General features: G+C 40.2%; 1 protein-coding gene across 1 annotated transcript in view; it reads right to left on the reverse strand.

The window, feature by feature from the left end:
* Positions 1-18,031, reverse strand: part of SPMIP2 (sperm microtubule inner protein 2) — a 147,206-nt gene that overhangs the window by 52,542 nt on the left and 76,633 nt on the right. Inside the window, exon 3 of the mRNA XM_003822535.5 lies at positions 16,373-16,431. Coding sequence (XP_003822583.1) covers positions 16,373-16,431 — 59 coding nt within the window. The remainder of the gene's footprint in view (positions 1-16,372; positions 16,432-18,031) is intronic.

The raw sequence follows: 18,031 nt of genomic DNA on the forward strand, positions 1-18,031 counted from the left end.
CGCAACCTCCACCTCCTGGGTTCAAGTGATTCTTCTGCCTCAGCCTCTCAAGTAGCTGGGACTACAGGCGCCCGCCACCATGCCTGGCTAATTTTTGTATTTTTAGTAGAGACAGGGTTTCACCATGTTGGCCAGGATGGTCTCAATCCCCTGACCTTGTGGTGCAACCACCTTGGCCTCCCAAAGTGCTGGGATTACAGGTGTGAGCCAACGCACCTGGCCACATTTTCTTCCTTATCCAAATTTTTCAAAAACCATGGCATGTTTTGGTTTATTCCACTTCACCTCCCATTCATACCTCCCACCCATCCCTCTTTGCCTTCCCCTCCCTCTTCCCCTAAATTGTTCTAGTTGTTCTCTTCTCACCAAGTCTCTGTCTTGGTGAGACAGACTGACTGTCTACTGAAGAAAGTAGACATCTTATTTCTTATTTGACGTCTTATTTCATGGTGAACCTCAGCCCCCCAGGGTCTCCTCTGCTTCTGCTGTATCTTCTTTCATGGCTCTTCTTTTTACAATCAGAGTTTGAATTTCCTACAATTCTGCCCTTATTCCTGTGGTCTTTTCCCTTCTCATCCACTCACACATTTTCAAATACAACCTAAAAATGATGGCAGAAAAAGCTCTTCAGCACAGTATTTCCATCCAGCTTCATACATCTACCTCTACTTGTCAATGGTGATCCCACAGAAACCTGGAATCCACCTGAACTCATCATCTTCCCCATTAAGGGAGCTGCTTCTTCCATGCTGTGTCTGAGTTGATCTGCTTCTACTTATTCACTCAAACTAGAAAATTTGGAGTCATCACTGCCTCCATGACTACTTTCATCCCTTCTGGTAAGTCCTGATAATTTTTCTCCTTAATAATTCTGGAATCTGTTCCTCCTCTCCACTTTGACTCCACTCCTCTAGGCCACTATCATTCTCCTGGGCTGCCTGACAGATTCATACCTGGTCATGCCCTGCTCACATCTATCTTCCATCCAAAATGTAAACCTGCCCTTGTCGCTTTGGGTACTATGTAAAGGGATGGGTGGACAAAATTTAAATTCCTTCCTGGCTTTCCTCCTCCTCTGAAGGTCAGAACTCAAGAATTAACTTGCCCCTGACTATGTCACTGTCTTCATCGGTCTCTGTACTGTTCATGATTACACTTTGGGATCTGGCAGCACGCTATGACACTCATTTGCATCAGTCCACAATATTTCTCACTTCTGAACATTTGTTACTGAGGTCCGCTCTTCTTGAACCACTCCCCCACATCACTGCCCTTCCTTTCCCACCTAACTTCACTTTTCAGATTCCTCCACAGACAGCCTCTGTGCCTTCCCTCCTCATCTGTGTTCTGGGTGACATGCATAATACCCTGGCGTGGCTGCATCACTGCTCTGGCCATGTGTTTCAGAATTACCTATGTGTCCACTCTCCCCCTACACGAGGAGCAGTTTGATGGAAAGGACCATGCTGCAAAATTATTGATTTACTGACTGAATAAATGAATGGTCTGATTGAAAACTTTAACCCAAGTAGTCAGAAAAGGGCATTTCCTTTTCATCGAACATGGAAGAGACCATTTGGAATACAGTGAGTTCCAAGAAAAAGACAAATACTGAACAACTACTCTCTTTCTATTAATAATTTTAAAACACCCTTGCAAGGACTCTTGATGGTTTATAGTCATCAAATATCACATAGAGCCGCATGGCTGTCCCTCATCGCTGGGCAGATGAACAGTTGGGAAACCACACCAGCCACAGACATAATGATGACACCAATGAGAAGCTATATGCCGCAGATAAGACCTTCCCCACAACTGAAAGCTGAAATTTTACCAAATTCAAAATCTTTGAACTAGTTTGACCCCTACCAGGAAGATGGACATAAGACTCATAACATAACTTGTCTGATTTTTCTTTTTTCTGTAGTCTTCTGTTCAGTACATGAACTTTGCCTGGACCTAAAATCTTAGCTCATCTGTTTACTTGTAATTTGCAGTCCATGCTTTGATTTCATCACCACAAATCATTTTGTTAGGTCCAGGAGCTGTTCCCTCGGTAAACCTGGTCTCCTGAAACATGCTGTAAGAGATACAGTTCTCTCCAAAATGCTAAGAAATTACAGATGACAGACCAGTGAATTGATAGTGCCTCTTTCTCACACACTTTAGATGTGTGTGAGATATTTGAGATGTATCTTTCATAATTTATATGAAGAATTTACTGTAAAAGGTCATATTCTGAAATGAACTGATTTTTCCCCCAACTTGGCATCAAGTAATAGATTAGTAAGTTCTCTTCTTAAAAATCACAGTACAGTCTCTTGAGCTAGCTTTTCTTTCAAAAACAGTAGCTTTTCAAAGACCAATGACATCTCGTCTGTTTGCTCTCAGTGCTGCATTCTGAGATGAAGAATATTCATTTGATAAAGTTTGGCTCTGTGTCCCCACCCAAATCGAATCCCAAATTGTAATCCCCACATTTCAGGGGAGGGACCTGGTGGGAGGTGATTGGATCATGGGGGCGGTTTCCCCCATGCTATTCTTGTGATAGTGAGTTTTCATGAGATCTGATGGTTTAAAAGTTTGGCACTTCCCCCCTGCCCCTTCTGCCACCATGTAAGGTATGCCTTGCTTCTCTTTCGCCTTCTGCCACAATTGTAAGTTTCCTGAGGCCTCCCCAGCCATGCAGAACTGTGCACCAATTAAACCTCTTTCTTTATAAATTACCACATCTCAGGTCATTCTTTATAGCCATGTGAAAATGAACTAACACATCATTCATTTACCAAAGACTGACTGATGTGCATCTTGCATTTCTCCCTTGTGGCACCTACTATGATTGCAATTAAATGATCAATCATGTATTAGGCTGTTTCTATCCCATCTCCCCAATAGAAGGTAAAGAAAGCAGGAACTGTGTCTGTCTTGTTCACTTCTGAATCCCAGGCCTAGCACAGTGCCTGGTACATAGTTGGCACTTGGTTATTTATTGAATGAATATATCAGCACCAACTATCTTTGTGGCTACAGGGGTAACAACTACAGGAGCTCTGTACTGTCCTGACTACGGCAGCAGCTTCCTGAGAACCCTACTCCCCCACTGCTCAGCTGAAGGAGAGGTGAGGGAGGGAGGAATAGGCTTGGGAAAGGAAGTGGGAAGACAGTTTTTACTGAACAGACCTAAGGGGCCAAAGTAAGAATGGGCACTAATTATCTCAAAAAAATCGCAGAACTTTGCTACTTAATGCTTATGGAAATCCCTCCAACGTGCCAGGCACTGACAGTCTTAAAAACAGAAAACTGTCCAGATTTATGGATGTTTTGAGGAAAACAACTCCAAGAAAAAAAAAGCATGCATTTATGTACCAATATGGTTTAAAATAGTGGCTGACATTAAGTCTGTGCTAGTTTAACAACTGGTTTTGGCAGTATTTCTTATGAAATAAAACAGGCAATTTTCTACACACCACCCAACTAACATAAAATACAGGCACACCTTACACCTTTCTGAATAAACAAAAAGCCCTGTTTATTCAGGTCAGTGAATATTTCTTTGGCACGGAAAGTCCTAGCTTTATATTGCAATTTGTTTTTCAATTTAGGAGCCCTAACTACTAACATTCTTGTTGACTATTGCCATTTCTCCCATAGTAAGTTAATAGTGCCACTGAAATAATGAAGCAAATATATCTATTAAAATTCATATTGTTAGCTAAAAATGATCAGTATAAAGATTCAGTAAAGAAATTTTATACTATATTGATGAGTTAATCCTTCAAAAGTAGAACAAAAAGTCCGAGAGATGGAAAAGACGAAAGAAATAAGAAAATAAGAGATTAAAATGTGTAATATCTAACTAATAAAATATCCAGAAAGAGGTCAAACAAGGAAATCAATTTTTTCATCATTATTTAAGAAAAAATAATTTTCATTTTTACCAAATAGAACACTTTTACATATATATAATAGAGAGCTTTTTCTCCATTTTAATGAAATAATTTAGATACATGTAGATAATACATGTAAATAACACTAAAATGCTTATTAAAATGTTAATCCCCTTCTCTCCCTGCTCCAATGTTCTCTTCCCCCAAAGCAACCACTTTTAGCCCATATGGTTCTAGTACTGTATTTAACCCAATACTTATACTCGATAAAGCTCCTTCTGGAGCCCCCACTTTGCTTGTTCCTGTCTGAATTGAAAGTTCCCTAGGCTCCTGCATAGCCAAATTCCTAGTCCTTTAACACTGTCTTAGGAATTCCCTTTGCCCGTCACCCTTGTTGGGTACCTTGGTTCCTGGACTGGACTCCTTTTTCTTTGTTTTACCTGCTTGTCCTGCTAGATAACATTCTTCAGCTGCCTCTTGGGGGGAAAAAAAGCTTGGAGGTACATTTTTTGAGTACATAGATGCCTGAAAATTTCTTTTTTTCTACCTTCCTACTTGCTCATTGGTTGGGTATAAAATTCTAGGTTAAAAGTCATCTTCTATCAATTGTGGAAGTCATTGCCCCAGTGTCTTCTAGAGTCCAGCATTGTGTCAAGAAGTGTGATACCATATTGATTCCTGATCCTCTGTAAATATCCTAATTTTCTTCTTGAAGGCTTTAGAGTTGTCTTTTCATTCTGATATTATGAAGTTTCACATGCCTGTATGTGGTTTGGTTTGGTTTTTTTTTTTCAATTCACATTTGATGAGACTTTTTTTAAGACAGAGTCTTGCTCTGTCACCCAGGCTGGAGGGCAGTGGGATGTTTGACTCATGGCAGCTTCGATCTCCCAAACTGAAGTGATCCTCCCACCTCAAGTAGCTGGGACTACAGTTATGCGCCACCATGCCCAGCTAATTTTTGTATTTTTTGTGGAGATGGATCTCACCATGTTTCCCAGGCTGATGTTGAACTCCTGGGCTCAAGTAATTCAACTGCCATGGCTTCCCAAAGTTCTAGAATTACAGGCAAGAGCCACCGTGCCCCACCATTAATGGAAACTTTCATTCTGGAAATTTATTATTCTCTTCTGATAAATTTTCTTGTATTATTTCCTTCTGTTTTCTCTGACCTTTTTCTGAATCCTTTGTTAGATATTATACATTTTAACTGATCTCTTACTTTTTCTCTTCTTTTTCATCTCAGACTTTTTGTTCTACTTTTGAAGGATTAACTCACCTATATAGTATACAATTTCTAGACCATACTGAATCTTTATCCTGATCATTTTTAGCTAATATGAATTTTAATAGATATATTTGCTTCATTATTTCAGTGTGCTGTACTTGTTTCATACATAGTATTTATTAATAGACTGGCCTGCTTTGTTCAGGATAGTTTCAGTTTATCCTATTGTCCTGGTGACTAATTGATTAGCTTTCTCTTTCACTTTCAAAAGTGTCCTGTCTTGGGTGATAAATTATATGGTCATACTATTTATTAAGGCCTTCCTATGTACCAGATGCTGTTCTAAGTCTGTATATTTAACAACACTATCTATACAACAATCCAGTGGAGTAGATTCTGTTATTTTACAGATTAGAAAACTGAGGCATAGTTTAAATAACTTGTCCAAGGTGTCATAGCTAAGAGGTGGTGAAGTTGGGACTTGAATTCAGGAAGTCTGTCTTCAAAGCCATTGTACTTCATTAGCATATAGATACTGCTTCATGACTGATTAGAATTCCCTATTTGCGGGATATTAAGTGATTTCTGACTTTTTATTCCTGCTCACATATTGTTAGGCTTCCTTCCAGCAAAACTTTGTACATCTCCTTTATTACTTACTTGGGAAGGATAAATTCCTAGTGAACCCAATTTTCTTGATTCTCAATTCTGTGCTCTTTCAACTCAGCCATGCTGCATGCCTGTTGAATGTGGCTGCTAATTAATGAAGTCTAAGATTATGAGCAGACAGACCACAAGAAAGTGGATCAGTTATATATGATCTTGCTTCTATTACGAAGCAAAAGTAAAGACTAGGAGAGGCAATATTGAAAAGAGCTGTGTTTCTGTGACTTTGAAGCAAATGAAAAACTGGGGAAGGTTGTAGTTAATTCTGGTCCTTTAAAACCCATGTTTCTCTGGTCATGGCTGACAACCACTTTGGCTGTCCTTACCTTGGGATTTGCAGCCTCTTGACCCCGAACCCCATCTACCAACAATGACAGTCCACAGGAACTTGCAGTGTTCGTAAGTGTTCCTTAAGACAAATCCATAAATCAGCAAGTAAGTGGCAAATTTATCAGGCACCCCCAGTTTGTGAAGAGGCATCTTTATTGTGACATTAGATCAGAGGCATGTCATCATTTCTTTCTAGAATGGTGTTTGACTGTAATTCCACTGATTTAATAATCTCAAGTCTTTCATTTGCACATATTGAAAAATCCATCCATGGAGGCAGCTAGAGGTTTCCTTAAAATGTTCCTTCTATGCCTGGCTTAAATTTCCTCTAAGGAAGTCCTCATCACTTGAACTCATTCAGCTTCTCAAGCCTAAACCACAGCCGTTTGAGCTGTTAGGCATACAATATAGACCAGGACTTGTCTTTTATACACAATTCAGCAAATTGTATCAAGTGCCCATTTATGCCAAGCACCATGTTCAATGCAAGGGAAAGGGAAAGCAAAAGCAAAACCCTGCCTGCTGCACAATTTTGGGGGGAAGACCAATCGGCAATGGAATTGAGTCGGTCTTCAAAGTGGAGACTGAGGCTGGGAGTGGTAGCTCACACCTGTAATCCCAGCACTTTGGGAGACCGAGGCAGGTGGATCACCTGAGGTCAGGAGCTCAAGACCAGCCTGGCCAACATGGTGAAATTCCATCTCTACTAAAAACACAAAAATTAGCTGGGCGTGGTGGCAGCTGTCTGTAATCCAAGCTACTCAGGAGGCTGAGGCAGAATTGCTTGAACCTTGGAGGCAGAGGTTTCAGTGAGCCAAGATTGCACCATTGCACTCCAGCCTGGGCAACAGAGAGAGACTCCATCTCAAAAACAAGCAGGCAAAATGGAGGCTGAAGGGAGGGTCTGTGGGAATGTTAAAGGGTTCACAAAGGAGAAAACATGTTCAAGCTTATGTTTTGGGGGCTTCCAGCGAGCTAGAGATGTTTCCTACTGTGAGCAGCCACAGCACACTGCTTCCCATTCTACCGTATCCTGTCAGGTTAAACTGCCAGTTTTATATCTTATTTTTATTTTCCCTGTTATAAGCTTCTTGATGGTAGGTGCCAGACTTTTATTCATCTTTGTTTCCTAAATGCTTTGCTGTAGTGCCTACCACCTAGTACGTGAGTACTAAATGTAGTCACACATCACTTAACGGGACATGTCCTGAGAAACGTGCCGGTAGGCAATTTCATCACTGTGTGCACATCATAGAGTGTACTTACACAAACCTGGATGGCATAGCCCACGACACACCTAGGCTATTTGGTATAACCTATTGCTCCTAAGCTACACACCTGTACAGCATGTTACTGTACTGAATATTGTAGACAATTGTAACACAATGGTAAGTATTTGTGTATCTAGACATACCCAAACATAGAAAAGGTAAACAATATAGTATTGTAACCTTATGGGACCACCTTTCTATATGCAGCTCCTCATTAAGCAGTACACAGATTGATCGAATGAAGAATGAATGTTAAATTCCCCCATTTTACGACTAAGTCAAAGAAATAGATGCAGGAGAGTGCTTTGTGAGAAAATTTAAGTTATTCCAAGTAGAACAAAGAGGACACACACACGCACACACAAATGCATACAGAAAAGAATAGGAAAGTTTTGAGGAGCTAAACCTGCAGAGAATGTCAGATTAGTGGTAAATGGTGTCGAGGAGCCAAGTTCCCATGTGTGAGTTCCTATTGCTGTGAAATGCTTTCCCTAACTAGGTGACTAGCTGAAATATGTCAGGGATGGATGAAAGTTCAGATTGCTCAGTGATTTCAGAACCTTGAGTAGTTTTCCATACATTCTCACTACAGATGTGAGGTGAAGAAAAAGGGGAAAAGGCTTAGGCTAGACTTTCCAAAATCACTTTGTCTAAATTCCTCTTTCTGGCTTGTAAAATGACAGGGAAATCCAGAATCTATTTACTTTGTACAGCACACAAACACATTATTTGTATTTTTGGGGTAATTTGGGATTGCTGGTTGGTATTTTAACTTTAAGGATTTGTATTTAGGTATTTCATGTTTGCTGATCCAATGTCTCTGAGGTAAGGAAAATTAACACACTGTGAAAGGAAGTAAAATTTACCAATGAATCAGTACTCCTTGCTTGTTATTTGAAAAGAACATGACTTGAAAAAAATTCTGTGAAATCATGAGTAGAAAGATGATATGGTTTGGCTGTGTCCCCACCCAAATCTCATTTTGAATTATACTCCCATAATTCCCACATGTTGTGGGAAGGACCAGTGGGAGATTATTTGAATCATGGGGGTGGTTTCCCCCATATTGTCCTTGTGGTAGTCAAGTCTCACAAGATATGGTTTTATTGGGGGTTTCCACTTCTGCATCTTCCTCATTTTCTCTTGCCACCACCATATAAGGAGACTTCCCCAGCCATGTGGAACTAAGTCCAATTAAACCTCTTTTTCTTCCCAGTCTCAAGTATGTCTTTATCAGCAGCATGAAAATGGACTAATACAGTCAATTGGTACCAGGAGTGGGGTGTTACTGAAAAGATACCCAAAAATGTGGAAGCAACTTCGAAACTGGGTAAAGGCAGAGGTTGGAACAGTTTGGAGGCCTCAGAAGAAGACAGGAAAATGTGAGAAAGTTTGGCACTTCCTAGAGACTTGTCGAATGGCTTTGACCAGAAACCTGATAGCAACATGGACAATAAGGTCCAGGCTGAGGTGGTCTCAGATGGATATGAGGAACTTGTTGGGAACTGGAGCAAAGATGACTCTTGTTAGGTTTTAGCAAAGAGACTGGTGGCATTTTGCCCCTGCCCTAGAGATTTGTGGATCTTTGAACTTGAGAGAGATGATTTAACGTATCTGGTGGAAGAAATTTCTAAGCATCTTGGGTGAAATTTAGCAGCATCTTGGGTGCTGCTAAAGGTATTCAGTTTTATAAGGGAAACTGAGCATAAAAGTTCAGAAAATTTGCAGCCTGACAATGTGATAGAAAAGAAAAACCCATTTTCTGACAAGAAATTCAAGCTGGCAGCAGAAATTTGCATAAGTAATGAGGAACAGAATGTTAATCCCCAAAACAACAGGGAAAATGTCTCCAGGGCATATCAGAGGTCTTCATGACAGCCCCTCCCATCACAGGCCCAGAGACTTAGGAGAAAATGGTTTAATGGGCTGGGCCCAGGGTCCCCGTGCTGTGTGCAGCCTAGGGACTTGATGCTCTGTGTCCCAGCTGTTCCAGCCATGGCTGAAAGGGGCCAACATAGAGCTTGGGCCATGGCTTCAGAAGGTGCAAGCACCAAGCCTTGGCAGCTTCCACGTGGTGTTGAGCCTGCGAGTACACATAAGTCAAGAATTAGGGTTTGAGAACCTCTGCCTAGGTTTCAGAAGATACATGGAAACTCCCAGGCAGAAGTTTTCTGCAGGGGTGGGGTGCTCATGGAGAAACTCTATTAGAGCAGGGTGAAAGGGAAATGTGGGGCCAGAGCCCCCCCCAGAGTCCCTACTGGGGCACTGCCTAGTGGAGCTGTGAGGAGAGGGCAACTGTCCTCCAGACCCCAGAAAGGTAAACCCACTGACAGCTTGCACCATTTGCCTGGAAAACCCACAGACACTCAATGCCAGCCTGGAAAGCAGCTGGGAGGGAGACTGTACCCTGCAAAGCCACAGGGGTGGAGCTACCCAAGACCATGGGAACCTACCTCTTACATCAGCATGACCTGGATGTAAGACCTGGAGTCAAAGGAGATCAAATTTGGAGCTTTATAATTTGACTGCTCCGCTGGATTTTGGACTTGCATGGGCCCTGTAACCTCTTCGTTTTGGCCAATTTCTCCCATTTGAACAGCTGTATTTACCCATTACCTGTACTCACATTGTATTGAGGAAGTAACTAGCTTTTGATTTTACACACTCATAGACAGAAGGGACTTGCCTTGCCGCAGAGGAAACTTTGGACTATGGACTTTTGGGTAATGATGAAATGAGTTAAGACTTTGGGGGACTGTTAGGAAGGCATGATTGGTTTTGAAATGTGAAGACATGAGATTTGGAGGGGCCAGGGGCAGAATGATATGGTTTGGCTCTGTGTCCCCACCCAAATCTCATCTTGAATTGTACTCCCATAATTCCCATGTGTTGTGGGTGGGGCCTGGTGGGAGATCATTTGAATCATGGGGGCAGTTTCCCCTATACTGTTCTCGTGGTAGTGAATAAGTCTCACAAGATCTGATGGTTTTATCAGGGGCTTCCACTTTTTCATCTTCCTCATTTTCTCTTGCTGGTACCAGGTAAGAAGTGCCTTCTCCTCCCACCATGATTCTGAGGCCTCCCCAGTCATGTGGAACTGTAAGTCCAATTAAACATCTTTTTCTTCCCAGCCTCAAGTATGTCTTTATCAGCAGTGTGAAAACGGACTAATACAAAGGAACTACAAGAACACTGTCCCTTTCCAAACTTGTTTGCCTTTAAATCAATGTAGCTTTAGAGAAACCCACTGACTTTGAGATCAATCTCATGCCCAGCTGTTTAATAACACAATAATTACAACTACCAAAATAAGAAGTTGTATTCCAAAGAGCTAAAGAAGTCCTATCCCTGGAAATAGTTTTTCTCGAGTTCAATGACTCAGAAACATCTAGAACAAAAGATTATCACAGAAAGTTAGCTCTCATTAGAAAATAAAAACAGGCATTTCTGAAGTTAGCCTTCCTATTATTTATTAAAGGCCTAGAAGATAGGGTGGGCTCTTCAGTAATGGTGAGTAGCTCCTGCAGAATCCATTCACCTCTTAGAGAAAAAACAAAAGCCCTGCCAATTCGTTGTTTGCTAATACATTCTCTTATGACCTCTCTTAATTGGACTGTAAACCATTCCTCTATTTCCTATCTATGCTTTTTATTCTGCTTGTTGAAATTAGAAATACTGTAGGTATACATAAGGAAACACCCAATTGCAAACAGAAGAGATCATATGAAAACAAATCATCAGGTCACACATCTAGAGAAACTTGAGATACTTAAAACAAGAGTACATTTCCTTTAATTTATAAATTTTTAAAAAATCAAAATAGATTAAAGATTTAAAATACACACACACACACACACACACACAACAAAAATGAGTTAACCTACACCCAATAACTGCACTGTCTCTCCATCAGTGAATCTTGTGCTGAAATCATCTGTTACATCTATCTGCCTTGAAAATTCTGTGAGCAACCTAAGAGTAAGGACTCTGTGTACAAATTTTTAAATTCTGAGCGCTTAGCACATAGCAAGTCATCAATTTGCTAACCTACATCTTTATCAGTCTTTAAGATACAATTAATTGTATAACACACCATTAATTTTGTTTTGTTTTGTTTTTTTGAGACAGAGTCTCACTCTGTCACCCAGGCTGGAGTGCAGTTCCATGATCTCAGCTCACTGCAACTGCAACCTCCACCTCCGGGGTTCAAGTGATTCTTCTGCCTCAGCCTCCTGGAGTACCTGGGATCGCAGGCATGCACAAAGACGCCTGGCTAATTTTTGTGTTTTTATTAGAGATGGGATTTCACTACTTTGGCCAGGCTAGTCTCAAACTCCTGACCTCAGGTGATCTGCCTGCCTTGGCCTCCCAAAATGCTGGGATTATAGGTGTGAGCCACTATGCCCGGCCTGAGCCACTGCATGCTGCCATTAATTTAATAGTTTTACACTGGAGGCCAAAAAAAAGGCACTGCATTTGAACATGGTATTTATAAACAGCTATATAAAATGCATCCTGATTTCAAGAATATTAAAATGTAAAAAGTATGCCTTCGAACGGAAGAAGTCCGGTAATTGTGCTCTAACTGAATTTCTCATGTCATAAACAGAGTGGACTCTTGCCTGCATTATCTCAGTAGACAAACATTTCTCAGCACTAGTGACACTGACTCAAAGCATCCTACTTTTCCTATACTGCTTTTTCTGAGGCCACTGATCACCTCTAAATATTTGTCTGCTGTGTTTTCCTTGATTTCTTTGTTTCCTTGCATTAAACTCTTCCTCTCAAAATTCTTCACCGGCTGCTATAGCCTTCTATAGGAATTGACCTCTAAAGGCTCCTTTTCTTCTTCAGTGGCTCCCATTTATCTTGCCCTCAATGTGGGCATCCCACAAGGCTCAGTCCCTTTCATTTCTCAGTTGTCACTAGCGGTTCTCAGCCCTGGCGATACATCACAATCATTTATAAAGCTCTTTTAAAATGTCCAGGCCCTAGCTGGGTGAGGTGGCTCACGCCTGTAATCCCAGCACTTTGGGAGGCCGCGTGGGTGGATCACGAGGTCAGGAGTTTGAGACCAGCCTGGCCAATATGGTGAAACCCTGTCTGCACTGAAAATACAAAAATTAGCTGGGCATGATGGTGAATGCCTGTAGTCCCAGCTACTTGGGAGGTTGAGGCAGGAGAATGGCTTGAATCTGGGAGGCAGAGGCTGCAGCGAGCGGAGATCGCACCATTGCACTCCAGCCTGGGCAACAGAGCAAAACTCTGTCTCAAAAAAGATAAATAAATAAAATATCCAAGTCCAGATCCGAACCCCGATCTATAGGATGTGAGCTCTGTGACCCTGGTCATGTGACAATCTCTGACATTCGATCTCTTCACCTAAAATTAAGATATTGTTAAATCTGCTTCATCAGATTGCTGTATACACATGCTTTACTTCCCCATCATTATAACAAATATGGTCTCTTCTTTTCTCCATTTACTTAAAGCCCACCTTTCTTTAAAAGCTCAACTGAACCTTTCCCCTGGCCCCAGCTCTCCATAATTACATTTGTTTTGGCTTGTTTGCAAAGCCCACTGAAAACTCGAGATGGGCCTGTAAAAATGAAATCGTCTCCTGGCTGATGTTTCTTTTTTATTTATTTATTTTTTTCTTCAGATGGAGTCTCGCTCTATTGCCCAGGCTGGAGTACAGTGGTGTGATCTCGGCTCACTGCAACCTCCACCTCCCGGGTTCAAGTGATTCTCCTGCCTCAGCCTCCCCAGTAACTGAGATTACAGGTGTGAGCCACCAAGACTGGCCCTGGCGGATCTTTCTATAGCTGTTCTTGTCACCTTCCAATCCCTTCTCCATATAACATTCCAACATTCCAGAATGCTCTTAACAAAACAGGTTAAGATCAGATTGCTTTCTATTTTAAATCTTCTAATGAATTTTCTTTGTTCTTATATTTATTAAAATCCAAATTCTCTAACCCAGGTCACAAGTTTCTACAAAATCTGATCCTCATCTCACTACTCTCCCCATTGCTTTCTATACAGTCTGGCAGCATAGGTTGTAATTTGATGTACTCTTTCCCACCTCAGGGCCTGGCTCATGCTTTTCTCTCTGCCAGGAATGATCTTGTACTCATCTACCTTTTTTCTTTTTTTGAGACACAGTTTCTCTGTCGCCCAGGCTGGAGTACAGTGACACCATCTCAGCTCACTGCAACCTCTATCTCCTGGGTTCAGGTGATTCTCTTGCCTCAGCCTCCCAGGTAGCTGGGATTACAGGCACCCACTACTACACCTGGCTAGTTTTTGTATTATTAGTACAGACAGGGTTTCACCATGTTGCCAGGCTGGTCTTGAACTCTTAACCTCAAGTGATCACCCACCTTGGCCTCCCAAAATTCTGGGATTACAGGCGTGAGCCACCGTGCCCGTCCTCACCTATCTTGTCAACATCGGCTTAATAATCACTTCTCTCAGTAAACACTTATCTGACCCTCAGTCCAGGTGGGTGCCCTGGGAAAACCTTCTCTTTACATCCCATAAATATTCTTTTATAATGAACTATTTTATCAGAAACCGGATGGATTCGGGTCAGATATTAACTTTTTCTCAATATACCTCTATATTGTTTGATTTGTTGCCATAAGCATGAATTATATTTGTAATTTAAAACATTTGCTTTTGAGAAACAGTATGGTCTGTTGTTATTTATTTTTTATTTTTGGAGAAGGGACTCTGTTGCTGAGGCTGGAGTGTACTGGCATGATCAAGGCTCACTGCAGCCTTGACCTCCCGGGCTCAAGTGTTCCTCCCACCTCACCTCAGCCCCCTCAGTAGCTGGGACCACATGTGCGCACCACCACTCCTGACTAATTTTTAAAATTTTTCTTGTAGAGATGGGGATTCTATGTTGCCCAGGCTGGCCTTGAACTCCTGGGCTTAAGCCATCCTCCCACCTCAGGCTCCTGAATAGCGGAGACAGGCACAGCCACCATGTCCAGTTAGTTTTTTATTATTTGTAGAGATGGGGTTTCATCATGTTGCAAAGGCTAGACTCAAACTCCTGGCCTCAATTGATCCTCCTGCCTTGCTGGGCCTCCCAAAGTGCTGGGATTACAGGCATGAGCCACTGTGTCCAGCCAATACATTATTTTTTAAAAGCCATGTTGTTGCTTCAATGTCTGCCTCCTCCCCTAGAATACAAGTTCCAAGAAGGGCATATACTGAGGTTGGCTGGTTCACCATGATGGCCACAGAATCTAACAGTGCTTTGAACCCAGGAGATGCTGAACATACTGAGTGAATGCTATTGACTGAAAAGAACAGAACATGAAAACTGGTTGGGAGACTCAGCACTAACCTTTGCCCAGGAAAAAGATGGCTCTCAGGCCACCTTAGAGAATGCAAAGGGGTGGGGCACACCTGAAACTGAGTCAGGGCCCTATTCAAAAGTGCCCTGTTAACAAGGGCTTTGAAACAGGGTAGGTGCTTATAGTCTCACAAAAGAAGGAGTATTCAGGTTATTGGTGTCTGACTAGCTAAATAGGACCCAAGCCAGGAGTTATAGATGAGTCCAGGAGGTTGTCAATACATTTAATTAAAAAAAAATCTAGCTATAATTTTCTAAATATTATCTTCATTATTAATTTGGCTCTCAGTGTTTGCAAAGTAATTTTGTTATTTTTCTTCACATATACACCCAGTTTCCTAGTTGAATCCGCAATCTCCTAAATACAAGGTCTCTTTCATAACTATTCTACATCCTCATGACTCAGTTCAACCCACAGCATATTCCCTAGAAATGAATATAGCCAACATTCTTTCATTCAAAGAACATGCCCAGGGCTTCAGTGTTTCTCAGATACCCTCCAACAAGTTTCTAATGTTTAAATAAATGCAGCACATTTTCATGCTTTTACCACCAATGCTTGTTGAAGTTTTATTGATTTTCAGTGGTCTTTAATGTTTTTCTTTGCTTGGAAATATTTGATAAGGTAATTGCAGTGGATGCCTGCAATGCTATCTAAACAAATGAAGTAGAATATTTTAATGAGAATATGTGTTATTCATGCTTTAAAGTATATCTGTTTCTTTGTGGCTTTAAATATGGTACATGTTTAATAAGTTATACAATTGCCCACTAAGGTATTTTTTTGTTCTGAAATGATAGGCTTTTGACATGGGGTTTGAAGTCTTTTCTCTATTTGATGCAGTTTATATTGGTATAGCATAGCCACCTCAGGGCTAATAAAATCCAGTAATTTTGCATATGCTAATAGCTAAATCCTTCAACAATTAAAAGTGAAGTAAAATAAGCCCCAGAAATCCTCGCCTTCAAAAACCTATGATAACAAAGACAGTATTCAATCTGGAGTCTTGTAAGAGCAATGCTGATTGATCTTTTCCCTCTTAGGAATCTGAATCATATGTTATACCTAGATGACAAGTCAGCTTTTGCTTGTTTCCTGTAATTTAACATGCTGTGAGCTACCCATGTTTCATTTGGGTCAGAAGCTGCCATAAGATAATTTGAATTGAAGCCATTATGTGACTTTAGTAAGATTATGTTTATTAACCCAGATTACCCATTATGATGGTTTCCAGGCCAACAGCATGAAATGAGTTTTTTAATCTGAGAAAAATTAATATTGTTTCTTCCACAGAGATAATTATTTATAAAGTTAAAGCTAATCTACTAATCCAGTTGCCATTCTTAATAGCTTCAGGCTTGCTTCTCCTTTTCTTTACTATAGTCTAACAGTTTCTCATTCTAACTATGTTGTGTTATTCCTTTTCTCCCCTTAATTAAAATTTAGCAGATAGTGAAGATTTACTGTGTTTATTAGAAATAAAAATTCGTAAATTTATCAAAAACCTACATGAAATAAAAAGAAAGTGTTAATATGCTTAAAAGTTTACAAAAATGAATCCTGTTACCAATTTAGGAAAGAAACACAGTAATTAATAAAAATATATTCATATTTGCTTACCATGGGTTTTGATATCTGTGGGTTATTGAATCAAGAGAAGCTTGACTTAGTTCTTCATACTGTAAAAGGAAGAAAATTAATGTACCATAATTCCAAAGTAAAGAGGTGGCAGGTCTAAGTATCCATATTTCTAGTCAAAAAAGGAAGTCAGGTTGGGAAATGAAATAGAAAATGCTAAATTCAGTTAAAAGAAGATCAGAGAAGAAGACAGGCTTTTGATTCCTGAACAGAGAGGAAAAAAGTACAAGAAGTAAAATAAACAAGACCCTATGCGCTTTACTTTCCCTCTTTGAAAGGAGGGGTGCTGGGTAGGAAGAAGAGTGTGATGCGTCATCACTAAGTTGCTTTCCAGCTTTATGATTCTATGTCTAAATAAGCGAGCATTCTAAACTACTGTCATTAGACTCAAACAGGTTACCTCTTTTCACTTTACTTTCTCCTTACAGAATCAAAAAAATGTGGTCGCAATAACGTAGGAAAGAGCTGGATTATAGACAGACTGTGGTAAAGTGTAGATTTGAAAACTCCTTTCAGAAGGCATAATTCAGAGTATTGATAATGTATTTGGTGGCTTTGAGTGGTTCTTAGATTAAAAAGTAATTCCCACCCACCCCCTCCCATGTGCATTGAAATGATCTGTTATTACTGAATGAATGACTGCTATATACTGACTCCTCTTTTCCAGGAACTGTCAGATGGATGGCACATCTTGTAAATAAGCATGGGGAATAAAAGTGTCAAATTTATATTGAAAAGCGTATTGGTCTATAACCATTTCTCAAATTTCTATACTAGGATTGAGAAGCCATGACATAAATTATCAAAAAGTATTTCACTTCATTTGTGGATGCATTTTTTACTTACATTAGTATGGGATGCGCTATTCATAACATCTCAAAAAGTGGCAAAATCCTATTATAAAAATTTCAACATTAAAGGAATGATGTTACTTAGTACTTTTTAAATTCTCTTCTCTCCTCTTCCTTTTCCCTCAAGCTTCAGTTCAGAATGACTTTCCTTATTGACTACCATAGAGTTCTTTGTGCTTGAGAAGGCAAATTCATTTATTTGTGTCATCTTCTCAGGGATAAAGACCTGAAACCTTAATCTCTTCAATATTCACACATAAATTGAACAAAGGAAGGCACAAAATAAACAAGGTCACTATTCCATAGAAACTTTGAACATAATCTGCATATAATAGAAAGATCATGGGACAGTTTTTCTCAATTGATTCTGACATGATCCCCTGAAAATTGACCTTATCCATTGAATTTTATTATGAGCTTCTGGACAAATTTTGCAGGACTTGGATGATCTTTAGTTTTATGCTATTCTTATCTTTAATAATCCAAAATTGCATCTTCTTAATTGGGGAAGACCTTTCTCAGAAACATAATAACACATCTTTTTTCCATTCCTCCTATAGATATCAGTCCCTATAAACAATCTGTTATCTAAAATAAGCTGGTCCTTCTCTATCTTAATTTATTAATGAAATGCATCATGATTTATTTGGACATCTATGTTTACTGTAGTGTTAAACCTAATAAAATTCAGACTCAGATAAATCATTTTTTTTTTTACTGGCCAATCATTCCTAAGAGTAAAGATTGATTTCAAAACCAATTCAATATCTTCATTGAAATGGGTAACAGT

Source organism: Pan paniscus, chromosome 3, assembly GCF_029289425.2.
Source record: "Pan paniscus chromosome 3, NHGRI_mPanPan1-v2.0_pri, whole genome shotgun sequence".
In the NCBI taxonomy this organism is placed as follows: Eukaryota; Metazoa; Chordata; class Mammalia; order Primates; family Hominidae; genus Pan; species Pan paniscus.